At 58.3% G+C, this 15,219-nt stretch overlaps 1 protein-coding gene and 1 long non-coding RNA gene across 2 annotated transcripts in view; one reads left to right on the top strand and one right to left on the bottom strand.

The window, feature by feature from the left end:
• Positions 1-485: 485 nt before the first annotated feature.
• Positions 486-15,219, top strand: part of CACNA1I (calcium voltage-gated channel subunit alpha1 I) — a 67,419-nt gene continuing 52,685 nt past the window's right edge. The window contains exons 1-3 of the mRNA XM_047865395.1: positions 486-589; positions 2,027-2,124; positions 15,043-15,202. Coding sequence (XP_047721351.1) covers positions 501-589; positions 2,027-2,124; positions 15,043-15,202 — 347 coding nt within the window. The 5' untranslated portion in view covers positions 486-500. The remainder of the gene's footprint in view (positions 590-2,026; positions 2,125-15,042; positions 15,203-15,219) is intronic.
• Positions 10,461-15,143, bottom strand: LOC125169715 (uncharacterized). Its single transcript, XR_007153775.1, has 3 exons — positions 15,041-15,143; positions 13,886-14,073; positions 10,461-12,077 (listed from the first exon to the last, which is right to left on the bottom strand). It is a non-coding gene; the product is annotated as an uncharacterized LOC125169715 (long non-coding RNA).

Raw genomic sequence — 15,219 nt, forward strand, 5'->3', positions numbered from 1 at the left:
CAAAATATGAAAATGACAGTTGGCTCACCCACGCACGGAATCCTCTTGTAGCTCCGCTCCCTCGGCCTCCTTCTCACATCACCCTCTCTCCTCATCCGCTGCCCCTGGGCCACCCTCAACCTGCAGCTCCCTCTCTGCCAGGCTGTCGCTCCTGGCACCCCTCTTTCCTCCCCTTCCCCCTCCTCCTCCTCCCCCCTCCTCCTCCCACTTCTGCCTCTTCCCCTCCCCCTCCTCCCCTCCTCCCCCTCCTCCTCCCTTCCTTGGGGACCCCAGGTCGTCTCCAGTTCTAGTTCTCTGTCACTTTTTTGTCACGCCCCCTCTCCGAAACTGGGCTCTGGCGGGAGTGTGTGTGGATCAGGGTGTCCGAGGAGTGAGTGTGTGTGTGTGTGTGTGTGTGTGTGTGTGTGTGCGCGCGCCGACGGTTGTGTGCAGGTGTGTGTGGCTCTGCGTGAGAGAGAGCCAGCATGGGAGCCAGAGCCTGTGCCCCAGAAAGCTGGGGGATGGATGGAGGCATTTCAGGCAAAGAAGCTTTCACTCAATTATTCTTCAAGCAGCGGGAGGGGGCGGCGGCTCCACAACAATTGGACAGGTTTGCACTGACGGCGGTGACAGGTGGAGCCGGCCGCAGTGCTGGAGCCCCGGGGTGGATAATGGGGGGGAGGGGGGACGGGGAGGAAGGGTCTGGTGAGCTGGACACCCGGGGTCAGGCCGAGGCCGTAGGCCCCAGGAGCCTGTCTTTCACTGGAGAAAAGTGGGGGCAGGTAGCAACTGAGCGGGTAGGATCCGGTGGAAGTCAGGAGACCGCAGAGGGGACCTCAGAGATCTGCCTTCTGTGGAGATCTGGGAAGACTTCCTGGAGGAGGCCGACTGTCTCTAAGGAGCTTCAGGGCTGGTCGAGTGTAGAGAGGGAGGGCGGGGCCGTCTGATGAGGTCCTGAAGGAGAGAACTCAGGCAGTGGCCAGGGCCCTAGTGTCATCCTTGCTGCCTTTGAGTCTCTCCCTGGTGCGAGTGGGCACTCCTGAGGGTTGGGGCCAGGTCTTGTGAGTCACTTGTGTCTGTAGTGCCTAGACTGGCTTGGTTCATCGTGGACTCGGGTGTGGAAAAACTTCCAGGACTCCAGGGGCATCTGCCCGGAACCTTGAAGCGTGAGTAAGGTTTCGGTGGACAGAGAGGTGAGAGGTAGCATTCCAGGCAGAAGGGACAATGGGTGCCAAGGCCTGGACTGGGGCACGCAGTGAGCCTTGAAGCTGGAGCCTGGGTGCCTTGCGGGGAGCATGCCCAGGAGAGAGTGAGCTTTCCCTGCAAGCGAAGTACAGCGTGCCTGTCACATCCCAGGAGATGTGGCCTGTGACACCTGGCCTGGTGTGAGCCCGCAGTTGGGCTCAGAGGCCAGGAGAACAGAGAGGGAGGGGGGCAGGTGTGGCCTGAGCCTGGCTTGAGCCTCTGCCCAGGTGCTGGGTGACGTGGGACATGTGACGTCACCTCTCTCCAGCTCCTCTCCTCATCTGTAAATCTGGGCATCTGACCCAGGCTTTCTGGGGGCCTGGGGGCCAAGGGAGATATAAAGCAAGATATAAGCTCTAGGCCTCTGCCCATAGTGTGGGTTTCCGGTCACCACCTGGGGTCAGCTGGGGGTCTCCCAGCTCCTTGGTTCTCCTCTGCTGACCTTCCTTGTTTCAGATTAGAGGCTGCTGGGAAAGCAGGGGCAAGAGGCACCTGGCACAGGGCTGGGCCCTCAGTGGGGACCCAAGTTCTCCGCTCTTCCATTCACTCCGCCCTCCACCGCATCCATGGCACCCCCAGGACAGTCGGAGGCAGAGACAGCCGGTTCCACTTAGGAGGAGACAGTCCAGGCCACACAGCTGACTGGGGCATAGCCAGGATTCTGAGCCCTTTCCTTATGTCTCCCTTCCAGGCAGCTGCGGGCACGGGTGGGTGTGCATGGGTGGCTAGATGGCCGTGGAATAGTCCATGGCCTTGAGTGTCCCTCCTGCTCCATCCCTCACTCTCCCCCCTTTCTCTGCAGGATGGTCGAGTACTCTCTGGACCTCCAGAACATCAACCTGTCGGCCATCCGCACCGTGCGTGTCCTGAGGCCCCTCAAAGCCATCAACCGTGTGCCCAGTGAGTTGGTCCCCCCTCCCCGCTCCCCATCAGCCACTCCTGCACTAAGAAAAGACTCACCTGCACCTTCCGGTGCCTGTGCTGGGTACAGGGGTCCTTCAGCGACTGGACAGATGTGGGTCCTCCTCCCACCAGGCTCATGGGCCAGTATTTGGGCCTGAAGATGCTGGAGAGTGGTCCTGACACCTCTGAGGCCCAAAAGAACTCAGATTGCAGCATTCTGGGGAGTCTGGCTTTTTAGGGACAAGGTTCCTCATGGGGGGGGGTGGCTATCAAGGTGGACACATGTGTGAAAAGAAGCTGCTTAGTTTGAGAGTATCGGGCAGCATTTCAGTGAGGAGGGGATCCCAGCTCGTGCTGATTTAGAACTCAAGCCCCATCACCCCCCACCGCGTGTCTGCTGGCCCACGCGAGGACCCAGCCCTCCGTCCATCTGTCCGCCTGCCTAGTGCCGGAAGGTTATGTTATAACAACAAGCCCCGACATCTGCCCAGATTCATAGTTTTCAAAGCTTTTCATCTCCATGATTTCTCTTGAGCCTTATAATCTGTCTGTGAGGGAGGCGGGCCATTCACAGGAAAACAGAGATAACGAGACCAAGACTTGGAGACATGAGGTAACTTGCTCAAGAGGCCTCCTGACTCCCTGAACTGTGTTCTTTCTGCTACCCTGAGTTAGGAATAGGATGGGGGATGGGGAAGGAGAGGGGGAGGGGAGTACCTGGCCTGCATGGGGTTTCAGCCGTCAGGGAAGGACAGGGACTTTTATGAGACCTGCCTACCTCCTGTGTGGTATTTGACATACGGATGCCTAACTCAGAGCCTCTCAACTCGCCGTGTAAGGCTCAGAGTGGCTTGCATGGTGTCACCGCAATTCAGTGGCAGGACAGGGTTCTGCATGGAGTTCTGTCCGTCCTGAGCCCAACTCTTTCCTTGGTTCTATCCAAACGCTTGCTTCTCTTCCTTGTCTGAGCCTCAGTTTCCCCATCTGCAGAAGAGGGGAGGGCCCCTAGCACCTCTTCCTCCTCCACGGTCAGAGTGGTCCTTACTCTCCCAATTCTCAACCCTGGGGCCTTGGGGCTTTGTCACCTGCCCTATCCAGCCGACCTCTCCCCAGACAGGCTGGGGCTGGCCTGACTGTCGGCAGGCCTGGTAGCGCAGGGGAGGCCATGCTCCAGGGTATTTGTGGAGCAAGGTGGCCAGGAGGGTGGCCAGACTATGGCTTTGTTCTGAGACGGGCAGGCCGGCTCCGGTTGGGCAAAGTCCGAAGGGAGCCTGGGGGCTCTTGGCGTCTCAAGGTCGCACATACAGGGTCATCTCCCCACACATATGTTGACCTGCTGGGAAATCCCAGGGGGCCCTGAGGGCTACCACAAAGGTCCTGAGGGAGGGGTTGGGAGGCAGGGGCGGGGGTAGGGGTGAGTGATGAGAACCAAAGCTATCGGCGACGGGGGGAGGAGCGGTTCAGTGGTACCACGTCGGTCGCTTCCCCCTGCCCTGGGAGACTCTTGGGGGCAGGGGAGGGACATCCGGCGAGGTCACCCTAAGCGCCAGCTTCTCTCAACCCCTTCCACCCCCACCAATCCTGCGAGGCTCCTAGTTCAAAGCCATCTTTAGCCCATTTAGCAGATGAGGAAAATGAGGTCCAGAGAGGGCCGTGACCAGTCCAAGGTCACACGGCAGGGAACTTGGAGCCCGAGTTTCTAACGGGCACACCTTCTGCAGTGTGTGTTCCTCTCCCTCATGTCCCACCCCCTTCTCCGAGGAAGCTGGCCGCAAGGTGGACTTCATTCACAGGGCGCCCGCAGCGACCCCTGGTGTGTTCGAGTTGCTCGGTAGATATGTATGAAGTGGACACACTGGGCGAGGGTGGGATCTGACGGCCCCGGAACAGCGATGTGACGGGACATTTGAGAAGAGAAGGTTTACGAGAGGAGGGGACAGGATGCGGGTCTCCAAGGGGGAGTTTCTGTACATCCGGGTGTGCATGCACGTGGGTATGAGGGTCTCTGTGACCACAGGCGACCACGTGTGTGCACGTGTGTGTGCGCACGTGAGGTGGGTGGCGCCTGTGTCTCTCCCTGGGCCCCCTTCCTCCCTCTCTCACTGTCCCGAGTGAGGAGCTCATTAGGCGGCTCCTGGCTGTGGAGGTCACTTCTGGGTCCCCAGCACCAGCCTGCCTGGTTCTCTGGAGAAGGACGGCGATGGGCCCCTTGCTCCCGGAGACTCCAGTTTTGGAGGCTGCGTGGCCTGGAGCACCCAGAGAGGAGTTCGGCCTCTTCCCGTGGGGCCTCCTGCCTGCTAACGGGCGAGACTGGGAGGCCCGGGCCCCGTCGATGGGGAATGTGTTTCCTGCTCAGAGCTGACTGCGCCTCGCAGCTGGCAAAGAATGGCTCAGACCCCGGCGTGGGGGAGCGTTGGGGGCACAGACCCTCCGGGATCCAAACCATACCCGATGCGTCCGTCCCCTCCCCCCACTTAGAAACCACTCTGCGCTCCCCTGGGAAAGAGACCTTAAGATGAATTCACACTGATGAGGAATTTAATTAACAGGAGCCTCAGGCTGTTAGAGCGGGGTTGGGTGGTTCATCCCTTCCTTTACAGGAGGGACAGCTTTGCCCTCTGCCCCGAGTCGCCAGCGAACAGGTGGCATGGGGGGGGTGGCACAGGTTCTTACAAGTGCCTAGAGAGTGCCTAGAGAGATTCAGTTGCTTGCCTCCTTTTTCTCTAGATGTTGCCCTGAAACATTCCAAGTCCTCCTGTTTGTCTTTAGAGTTTCTTCGGCCCCCGGGGGCGCCCTCTTTTTAACCATGGCCTGTGGCTTTCAGCTTGGCCACTAGGTGGCAGCCTAGGGAGTTGGCGCTAGTGAAATTATGGGCTATTAATTGCAAAACCGTGGAGAGCGGGGTGGCTACTTGCAATTTAAAAAGGACAGCAACGGCTGCAAAAGCCTCCGCATGATCCGCCAGGAGGACTTAGTTGGGTTGTCAGGGAATGCAAGTGCTGGTTGTTGGCTCTGCTGGGAGCCTGCTGTGTGACCTGGGAAGTGTCCGTCCCCCCTCCCCCCCCTCCCCCCCCCCCCCCCCCCCGTGTCTCTGGACCTCAGTTTCTCTACTCTTGCACAAAGCAAGAGGAGGGACTGGATTAATGTGTAGTTCTTGACATTGCCCAGGACGGATGGGGCACCTGGGAGTCATGGTGCTCTTGACAAACCTTGTGAAATAGGTCCAGGCCGGTGCTCTGCCTTTGATGGCTAAAGGGAAGCGGGGCATGGAGGAGAAGGTTGGGGAGGGAGGGAGGGAGAGAGGAAAGCACCAGATTGCGAGTCAGGAGGCTGGGTTCTGGTTCCTTGCTGTGGCCTTCATAAATCACTATCCTTTTCTGGGCCTTGGCAAGATGGGGCTGGATCATCTCTACAAGTGCGCCATCCGGGCAATCAGGCAACTCCAGGCCTCACTCCGGGCCTCACTCCTCACTCGGCCTGCACACCCCTTAGGCCTGCACACCCCTTAAGCATGTTGTGGTGCCTCCCAAAGCCCATTGGCCACGCCATGCCATTTAAATATGAAAAGTGCCCTTTTTTCTCCAGTAAGAAACCAGCCTAGTCACTGCTAGGCCCTGAGCCCACTGAATCTGAGTTGCTGGCCCACATCTAGAGTCGACCAGCCTGAGCCTCAGCCCCGGCTGTGGAGAGGGGTGCGAGGGAGGCCGGGAGGCTTGTGGGAAGCTGCTGGGGACACTGAGCCTGGCCTGGGCCACTGCCCACCCTCAGAGCTCACCCAGCTCACAGTCCCGGGTTCAGCAATAACCCACCCCTGTGCAGGGGCCTCTGGGCTGGGCCTGGGGTGGCGGTGATGCAGAGAGGCAGGAAATGTGCTCCCAGGGCGGGGCCCACAGACAGGGAGGCAAGGCCGGCAGAGCTATGGGGGGAGGCCACCGGCAGGTCCCAGCTGGGGCACCAGGAGCTGAAGCTCTGCTCCACACGCGCAGGCCCAGGTTCTAGCCCCAGGCCTTCCACTTGCCCATTGTGGGGCCTTGGGCCCCCATGCTCCTCTCCAGGCCTCCATTTTCCAACAGTAAGATGGGGTTAATAATACCAATTTCTATACGGTTTTGTAAGAATGAAATGCCATCATGTGTGTAAAGAGCTTAGCATAGAACTTTGGGTGCAGTAAGTGGTCAGTAGGCGTTACTCTTGTGAGAAGGTACTAGAACACTGAGGACAGGGCGGGGGCATCAGGGCATCTTTGCGGAGGCTGATTTGGGGAGACGATCACCAAGCACACAGAGGGTTGGAGAGGGCATTTTTGGCAGACCGACCTGCACGTGCAGAAGGTGGAAATGTTGGGTGGGCAGGGGGCCGTGTGTCAGGGGAAGGCGGGAAGGGAGCTTTCCACATCTTCTAGGGATTTACTAATAATGATAAATGGCTGAAACGGGCAAGTTCGCCACGGTGCTTTGCCTGGCTGTATCATCTTGTTTCGTAACAGCTCTAGGATGTTGGTGCCATTACGATGCCCACTTACAGATGTGGAAACCGAGGCAGAGAGTGATTGAGTGAAGTGCCCAAGGCCACATAGCGGTGGGGGAAGGGGGGGTCTGAGGTCGGACTTGAACCCGTGTTCTCACGACCCCAGAGCTTTTTGCTCCTTTCTACAGCCTTCTCCTCCCTGTGACTTGTAGCATCCCAGACAGCCACACCATCTGCAGGGCATCAGGAAAGTCCCTGCCCACCTCCAGGGTCAAAGCAGAAGTGATGCCCTCGGGGCCCTTTCTGAACACCTTCCGCTGTCAAGAGCACAGAGCTCCTGTGGCACTGGGCTCTGTGCGACCTGACGGGGACAAGTCTAGGCAGGAGGCAGGGGTGCAGAGCGGTTCATACAGAACATTCCTGCCAGTCTTCAAAGCTTGGTCCTGCATTAATTAGCTTCGGGACCTGAGAAAGGTTCCTCTCTTGCTCCGGTCCCCTGTCTGCACAATGAGGATGCACGTAGCACCTCCACGTGAGTTAGTCTGCACCCCAGGAGTACAGCAGGTGCCCAGTGAACCGGCCCATCCCAGCTTCTCGCACAGAGGGAGGAGGGTCCCAGTGTTGGGGCTACAGATCACAGCATCCACAGCAGTTAGACTAGGGTTTGCATCTGGGATCTTGGAGCAGTGGCTCCGCCTCTCAGGCCTCAGTTTCCCCACCCATAAAATGGGGTCCCAGCCCTCCCTTGCTAGACCAGGGCAGCAAAATGTCCGCACAACACTGGCTCCTGGTAAGGTACCCGTGCCGTATACTGATTGCGTGGGATCCTGGTGGGATTAATCTTGCTGAGAGTCATAGAGAATCTTAGACTCGTCAAGCCTCAGAATCCTAGACTCTTGGTTTCAGAGATCCTCAGAGCCCCGGTTTCAGAATGAGAGGTGTTCGAATGATCTGGTCTTACAGGCACGTTTTCAATTGCCCGTCAGGCCGAGGGGCCCTGAATTCACGGCTGGGCACCATGCCCCTCACCCCAGGCCTGCTCTGGCCCTTTCCGCCCAGGTTTATGCCCGGCTGGGCTGTGGTTAGGCCAGCCATTCTGAGCATGGGTGAAGGAGGCCCCAGGATTTCTTCTTGGATTCTGCTTTGCGGGGCATCTGTCGGAAAGGAAGCTGGGAGACTCACTTTGAAACAGAGTTTGCGTGAAAATCTGGGCAGTTTCGCTTGAAGTGTGTGTTTCCTTGGGCCTTGGGGGCAGCTGGAGGAGGCTTCCACCCCAGGCCACACCTTGGACTTCAGGGCTGTCTGTCCTTGGTGCCCACAGGGGCTCCCAAGCCACCCTGCAGAGAAAGGCCTGGCAGCCCCCAGGGGGAAGGGAGGGAGGGGAGGAGTGGGGGAGAGAGGAGGGGAGATGGGTGCAGGGCCTGATTTCCCCAGGGCTGCTGCCTTCTTGGAAGAGAGGGAGGTAGGTGGGAAAACACGAGGCCAGAACACCTAGTGAGACCCTGACTTGGGAACAGGAAGAGATGGCAGGTGTGTGAAAGCAGAAATGCTAGGGGGGTGAGGGCAGGGTGAGAGCTGTTCTGCCCCTCCCCTGCAATCAAGTTCAAGTTCTACTCTACAAATCAGGAGGGAGCAATTCCTGCACAGGATACCAGGTCAAGGGAGTGGGCTACTATTCATTCATTCATTCATTCATTCATCCAAAGTAGCATTCACTAAGGGGCCATGGAGAGTAGACATAGCCCATTCTCTGCAGGCAGATACCCTAGTCAGGACCTATGGGCCAGTGGGACACATGCTCTAATGGAGGCAGCAGGGACTGAGGGGAAGGATCACTAATATTTACTTTGAGGAGGTTTTATAGAGGAGAGGGGAACAGGACATTTGAAGAATGAGTGGGAGTTCTTTGGGCCACAGTGGGTTCGGGGACCTTCTGTGGGACAGGGGCTAGGACCACCCTGGGGCGTGAGCACGGGGATAGAGGGTTAGGGGCGCACACTCCTTGGCTGGCATCTGTTCCCAACTCAGGAGGGGGCACCGAGGCCCCTCATCAGCTCCCAGGCCCCTCCTCCGTTGGACTGGGGCCAGCAGCTGTGTCCTCAGCAGCACGGCCTTATGCTGCCCGGCTGGGCCTCCCTGGCACCCACTGTGCCCCTGATTAGTTGGCCTTGGCAATGGCAGGAACAGCAGACGGCCTCTCCCGTTCGCTCAGCACCCTCCCCTGACCTAGCCAGGCCTCCGAGAGGGGGTCGCCCCTGGGCCAGCCACAGCCTCGGCCCCCTTTGCCCTCAGCCTGGCACCCTTTCTCCTGGCTGCGGGCTGCACCCCTGGTGGAGGCTGGCGCAGATCGGGTTCTTTCTACTTGAGCTGGTCTGGCAGAGTGGCTGCGCTAATCTGGGCTGACAGCTCTTGTCTGCAGACAGCACCCCGGACCTCCAGGGGAGATGTGTCTCAGGAAGCCCGCCCCCCCACCTCCTTCCAGGTCCCCCGCTGCCACCCCCTCTTGGCTGACTGCTGCCCAGCTTCTCCTGAGCAGAGGGTCTGGTCTAGGGGTGTCCGGTGAAAAGGGGTGAAAAGGTTGAGCAGCTCCCATCAGTTTGCCCACTGTCCGTCTCCCTCTAGCTCCCAACTTTATTTATTTATTTATTTATTTATTTATTTATTTATTTAATGTTTATTTATTTTTGAGACAGAGAGAGACAGAGCATGAACGGGGGAGGGTCAGACAGAGAGGGAGACACAGAATCTGAAACAGGCTCCAGGCTCTGAGCAGTCAGCACAGAGCCCGACGCGGGGCTCGAACTCACGGACCGCGAGATCATGACCCGAGCCGAAGTCGGACGCTTAACCGACTGAGCCACCCAGGCGCCCCATCCAGCTCCCAACTTTAAATGCCATCCAGAGACTCTCTCTACCCTGATGCACCCACATGATACTTCTAGGCTACATTCCTCTCCCCTGAACCCCAGGCCCCACGAGCCTATGAAATGGCTTCACATGGACGTGTACCAGGCGCTCCAAGAGTCCTGTCCCCCGCGACGGCTGCTCTGTGGCTCTGTCCTCAGGCTGCAGACCTTGGAGATGCCCTGCCTCCTCTCTTCCTCCAACCCCTGCCAACATCCCATCAATCACTCGACCTTCAAAATAGCTCCAGAGTTTAGCCACGTCCCCTACCTCCGCTGTCATCGTCATCTGGACCCAGCCAGATGTGGATTATCAGAGGGGCAGGTGAGCGATGGCCTGGCGAGGCCGGGCGGGATGGGAACAGATGGACGGGAGGCTCAGTGCCCCCGAGAGTCACGCAGGAAGCCTGGCAGGGAGGGCACGAGCAGGGCCACAGCTCTCTTGCCCCTCCCCCTGCCCCCACCCAGCGCTCCCCATTTCTGTTCCAGGGGAGGGCAGGGCTGTCCTCAGGAGGCAGCAGCCATATGGCCACCGAGCCCACAGGCCTGGCCCCCCTTCCTGAGCTGTGTGTGCACAGGCCGGGGGTCACATGTGGGCGATTATACACCATCCTGCAGGCTGTCTGCTTATGGGTCGCCTTCTCCCACCCCGGGCGGCCATAGTCCACCTGCCCCCGCAGCTGGGGTGATCTTTCAAACCCTCCTCAGCTATGTCTGTCTTCTGCGCGTGACGCTCGGTGGAACAGGGGCCGGAGTTCTCACACCTGCGGGGCAGTCCCATTTCCGCCACCTCTCATTCGCTTCCCTCCGGCCATGCTGGCCTCCTGGGTGGGTGTTCCTTGATTCATCCCCACCTCTGGGTCTTTGCCCTGGCTGTTCCACCTGCCTAGAGAGCTCTTCCCAGAGGGGCACGCAGCTGACTCCCTTACCTCCTGTGAGTCTGTGCCCTGTATCGTCTTGCGAGCGAGGCCTTTCGGGCCCCCAGGTTGTACCTGTCCTACCCCTGGCCCAGCCTGGCACCCCCCCGTCCCTTTCCGCTCCTCCACTTGCTGTTTTCGTTAACACCATCCAACAAATGAGGAGATGTACTTATTTATTTAGTATGTGTTTGGTTTTGTCTCTCCCTACCCGTATCTAGAATGTCCACCTCCTGGGAGCAGGGGAGTTGGTCCGTTTATTCACTTGTTTGTTTTAACCGATGCACCCCTAGAACCTAGAACAGCGCCTGGCACATAGTAGGTCCTCACTAAATATTGGTCGAATGGATCCATCCACCCATCTGCCACTCCTTCGTGGCCATCCTCGGGGGCCACTCTGCCAGGCCCCGGGCTAGATCGGAGGATGCGGAACACCCCTTCTGGGCCTCCTGCTTAGGATGCGGTCAGTTTGGGCAGAGCCATGACCTGACGAAGGCCGACAGCGTAATAAGTGCTGCGATGGAGGGAGGGCAGGGCAGTGGGCAGCTCACTGCAGGGCTACCAGCCCAGCCCAGGGGCCAGAAAAGAGGACCAGTCAGCTGAGGTCTAAGAAAGGAGGGGAGATGACCTTGTGAGTGTGTGTGAGGGCTTTCCGGGGGGCTGGAAGGGGGTCAGCCTGGCTAGGCCACACCGGCATGGGGTGCTGCTGTCCTGGGGAGTGGACCTAGCATTGCACCCCCCCGCCCAACAGGGTACTAGTAATAGGAATCCTGGAGGTGGTGATGGGGGAGGGTGCTGTCGGTGGGGGCAGTGTGTGTGTGTGAGGGTGAAGAGTAGGGATGCTGGGGGCGTCTGCCAGTCCGGCTGGAGCCGCAGGGTTAGATGTGGGGTGGTGAGCAGAGGGAGGTGCGGCTGGGGAGACAGGCTGGGGCCTGTGCGTAGGGGCTTGGGGATGGGCTAAGAATTTGTACCTTCCCCATGGGGGTGGAAGGACTGCTGGCAGCTTCTGGCTCTGGGGGCTCCTCCTCTGAGGTCCTGTCCCAGCCTCGAGAGGCTGACCGGATGGGAACCACTGTCTTCTGTAGATGAGGCCACTGGGGCCCCGCGGGGGCAAGGCCGGCCTCAGGGCTGCCCCACCAGGAGTGGCACCCAGGCGTCCCGTCCTGGGCTGGTGCTCTGGGCACTCACCAAAGCACTGGATGTCCTGGGGACTCTGGGGTCCTCTTTCCCCTCTCGCCCGGGGAAGCAGGGCCTTCAGCCACACTCATGGGGTTGCCAGGGAGTCTGGTCCTGGCCTCTACCCCAGGCTGAAGGCCCGAGGCATCACACTAAGAAAGCAAAACCAGATAAGTTCATCTTGAGCGATGGTGAGTGAACATCTGGGGGAACTGGAGGCAGGAAGGCTTCACTGGTGTGGGGTGGAAATCAGAGACCGCCTGGAGGAGGGCTGGGCTGGGGATAGGTGTGCTTCGACTTGAGTAGGAAGGATGGTCTGAGGCAGACATCTCTGTCTTTGCCTTTCTTGGTCTTTGTCTCCATCTCTGTCCTCTGTCTCCATTTCTTTCTCTGCCTCTCCTCTCTGCCTCCACCTTCTGAGCCCAGTGCCGGGGGAACTGAGGGCAGAGAGGAACCATCCGACGACGTGCCTTAGCTAATTACTTGACTGCAGGCATAAAAGGAGGATTAGCTGGGGTCTCGCGGGGTCCTCCCTGACTCCCTAATCCTGTGGCCCCTTTTCCCTGGCACGGAAAGATGGATTCGTTCTGAGTCCCTAATTAGCTAATTATGCCTTGGCTCAGTGGCCCTGGGACTCCCTGGGCCCAAGGGAGGGCCGTGGAGTGAGCTGGGGCCTGGCTTAGCAGAGGGAGGAGGGGAAGGGGGACGGACGGGCTGCCATTCAGGGAAGCCAGCCAGGCAGGTTTTGAGGAGCCTTTCAGAATTTCAATATCCTGGAGAACAAGGGAAATGTAATTAATCGAGCAACAAAGGCTGGGGGGTGGCGGGGGGGCAGCCATGGAGCAGTCAGGCTGGGGTGGCTCAGAGCCACCTGCTCCCTCAAGGCCTTTCTGACCCAACCCCTTCTCACATGGCTGCTTGCGTCCTGCCGCTGTCCCATCCTCTAGGACTGCCCTGTCCAAGGGCTCGGCCTGCTTAGAATCTGCTCATGGCCTTCCCTGACCAGTCCCCTAGCCCAGGGCCCCTCGCTCCTTAGATCCCGCTTTGCGGCCACCCCCAAGCATGGCCTCGATGCGCTCTCTGAACGGTCATACCTTTGTGCGTTTGCCACAAGCTCCTGTCATCCTGCAGGGCCCAGCTCAAGTCAGTCCCTCCAGGAAGGTGCCCGGATTTGGATGGATCGCAAGGGTGCTTGGTCTATTTCCTTGTTTCCCTTCCCAACGCTCCCTGGGCCATCCCTATTGAGGGTGAGGGTGGGGGTGGGGTATTTAGCCCTCAGTCACCCTGGCCTGCTCTCAACTCGCAGGCTGCCAGGGAGACCCACTGCCTCTCCGGGAGGAGGCTGACCTAGTTTTGTGGGGAGGGAGGACGGGGCAGGCATTAATTATCGATTGGAAATCACTCCACACGGAGCTCGTGATGCAAATCCGAAATAACTACCCTCGTTAACAACCACCTTAGCATCACCCCTGGAATAAATAAAAATCTGAATAGGGCCACTGTTCTCCTTGTCACCATCTTTTCATCCTCCCTTCTCCAATCTTCCATTCTTTCCTCATGACTCATCACGTATTCAACAAATGTTGGCTGAGGCTTTGTTCTGGGCTAGGAACTGCCGGGTTCTGAGAATGCTGACTGGACACAGGTCCTGCTCCCAGGAGCTTACAGCCCAGTGGAAGAGGAAGGGGTAAACAAATAATAATACACTAGCGCTAGAAGGCTACGTAGTGAATGGGGCCTCCGAGATTGTGCGGTATGCAACTTGCACAACTGTGCAAGTCACCCTAGGTCAGAGGTGGTGAGATTGCCCAGAGCAGAAGAGAGAGGGATGGACTCTACCTGGGATGGAATGTGAAAGGGTAGGGGAAGTCTTTACAGAGGGAAAATAGAGCTTCAGCTGGGCTGTGGTGGTTGAATAGGGATTCACCAGGCATAAGAGAGATGGAAGAGTGTTCCAGAAAGCATGAGTAAAAGCATGGAGGTGTGAAATCCCATAATATGTTTAGGGAACTTCAAATAATTTGGTACTGCTAACCATAGGATGCAAATTGGTGAGAGGGTGTGTGTGTGTGTGTGTGTGTGTGTGTGTGTGTGTGTGAGAGAGAGAGAGAAAGAGAGAGAAAGAGAGAGAGAGAGAGAGAGAGAGAGAGATCTGAAGCTAGAGAGGTAGGTAGAGTCAGATCTCACAGGAGCTTGGAAGGTATGTGCTCAAGAGTGACCCATCACTCCTGACCCTCTTTGGGACCACAGACACTGGTGTGGATCTTCTCCCAGGAGAAATTCATGGTATTGTACCTGCACATTTTACAGCAATTTCATAAGGTTCACCTCCTGCAGTCCTTCCAGGCTGTTGTCAAGAATTGTCCCTGTTGTGTCCTGGGCTCTGTTTTTCCTGGGCTGGCTTCAATTGTAGGTGGGTGCTGCCCTGCTGAGGCAAGATGGGCCCAGCAGCTCCGGCCTTAAGTCTGCCCAGCTGGCAACCTCTGCACAAAGAGAGCATTTCCCCCTGTAGTTCCAGCTGAAGTCTCAGGGTTGACCCTCATTGGTCCTGGCTGGGGTCACATGCCTATTCTGGACCAATCACTGGGGCTAGAGGAACGGGATGTGCTGATTGGTCAGACCCATGTCATGTGATCTCCACAGCAGCCCAGGCAAACCATGGGGACTAGAGTGGGGGAGTGGGGATGTTTTCTTAGGGCTGGGAAAGGTGGCTGGGCCAAACCAGGGAGGTGACCCATCTGCCTGGGGTTTGTGCTCCTGTGGATTCTGCATTGACTGGGGTGTCCAGAGCTCCATTCGTGGAGTCAAGGGGGCAGACGGAGGGGTGGGGGGTGCCAGGGGTTGGGACTGAGCCTGTGGAAAGGGAGAGGGCATGTGGATGGGTCAGCCCAGGGCAGGAGGGGCCGAAGGGAAGGATAGGGAAGTAGATGTGAAGGGTGGTAAGAGTGGGATGGGGCTGGAGGTGGAGTGCATTCCCCCATTTGCTCTGTGGGGTGGGAGCGTCAGGAGAGTTGGGTGTGGCTCTTGAGCTGGGGAGCCTTTGCAGGGTGGCTGCTGTCTTCTTGGGCCCCTTTGCTGAGGACCTTCTCTTCTAAGAGGGGAAGGGACTGGCTCAAGGTCTCTGAAGGACATCAGATTTGTGCATTATCCAGAAGAGAGTTTGGCACATAAACAGTGTCCCGTAAACACCTGCTTTTTCATCCGGAATCTGGTGAAAGAGTGGTGAGGCCCAGAGCCATTTCTGCGGCCTCTGGGCAGAGGGGCAGACATCAAGGAGAAGGTCTGCTTAATGGCCCCTGAGCAGGCTCGGAACCCCAAGGAGCCCCTGCCCGCGTGTCCCCACCTCTCCTCTCCGTGCCCTTGTCTCTGTTTCTCTAACCCTGCTCTCTCTCTGTCCTCCTGGGACTTCTGCTCCCAAGGCTGACGGTCTCTCTACCCTCCCCCACTCACAGGTATGCGGATCCTGGTGAACCTGCTCCTGGACACGCTGCCCATGCTGGGGAATGTCCTCCTGCTCTGCTTCTTCGTCTTCTTCATCTTCGGCATCATCGGCGTGCAGCTCTGGGCGGGCCTGCTGCGTAACCGCTGCTTCCTGGAGGAGAACTTCACCATGTGAGTGCCGCCCCCAC

This window comes from Prionailurus viverrinus, chromosome B4 (assembly GCF_022837055.1).
Source record: "Prionailurus viverrinus isolate Anna chromosome B4, UM_Priviv_1.0, whole genome shotgun sequence".
Classification (NCBI taxonomy): domain Eukaryota; kingdom Metazoa; phylum Chordata; class Mammalia; order Carnivora; family Felidae; genus Prionailurus; species Prionailurus viverrinus.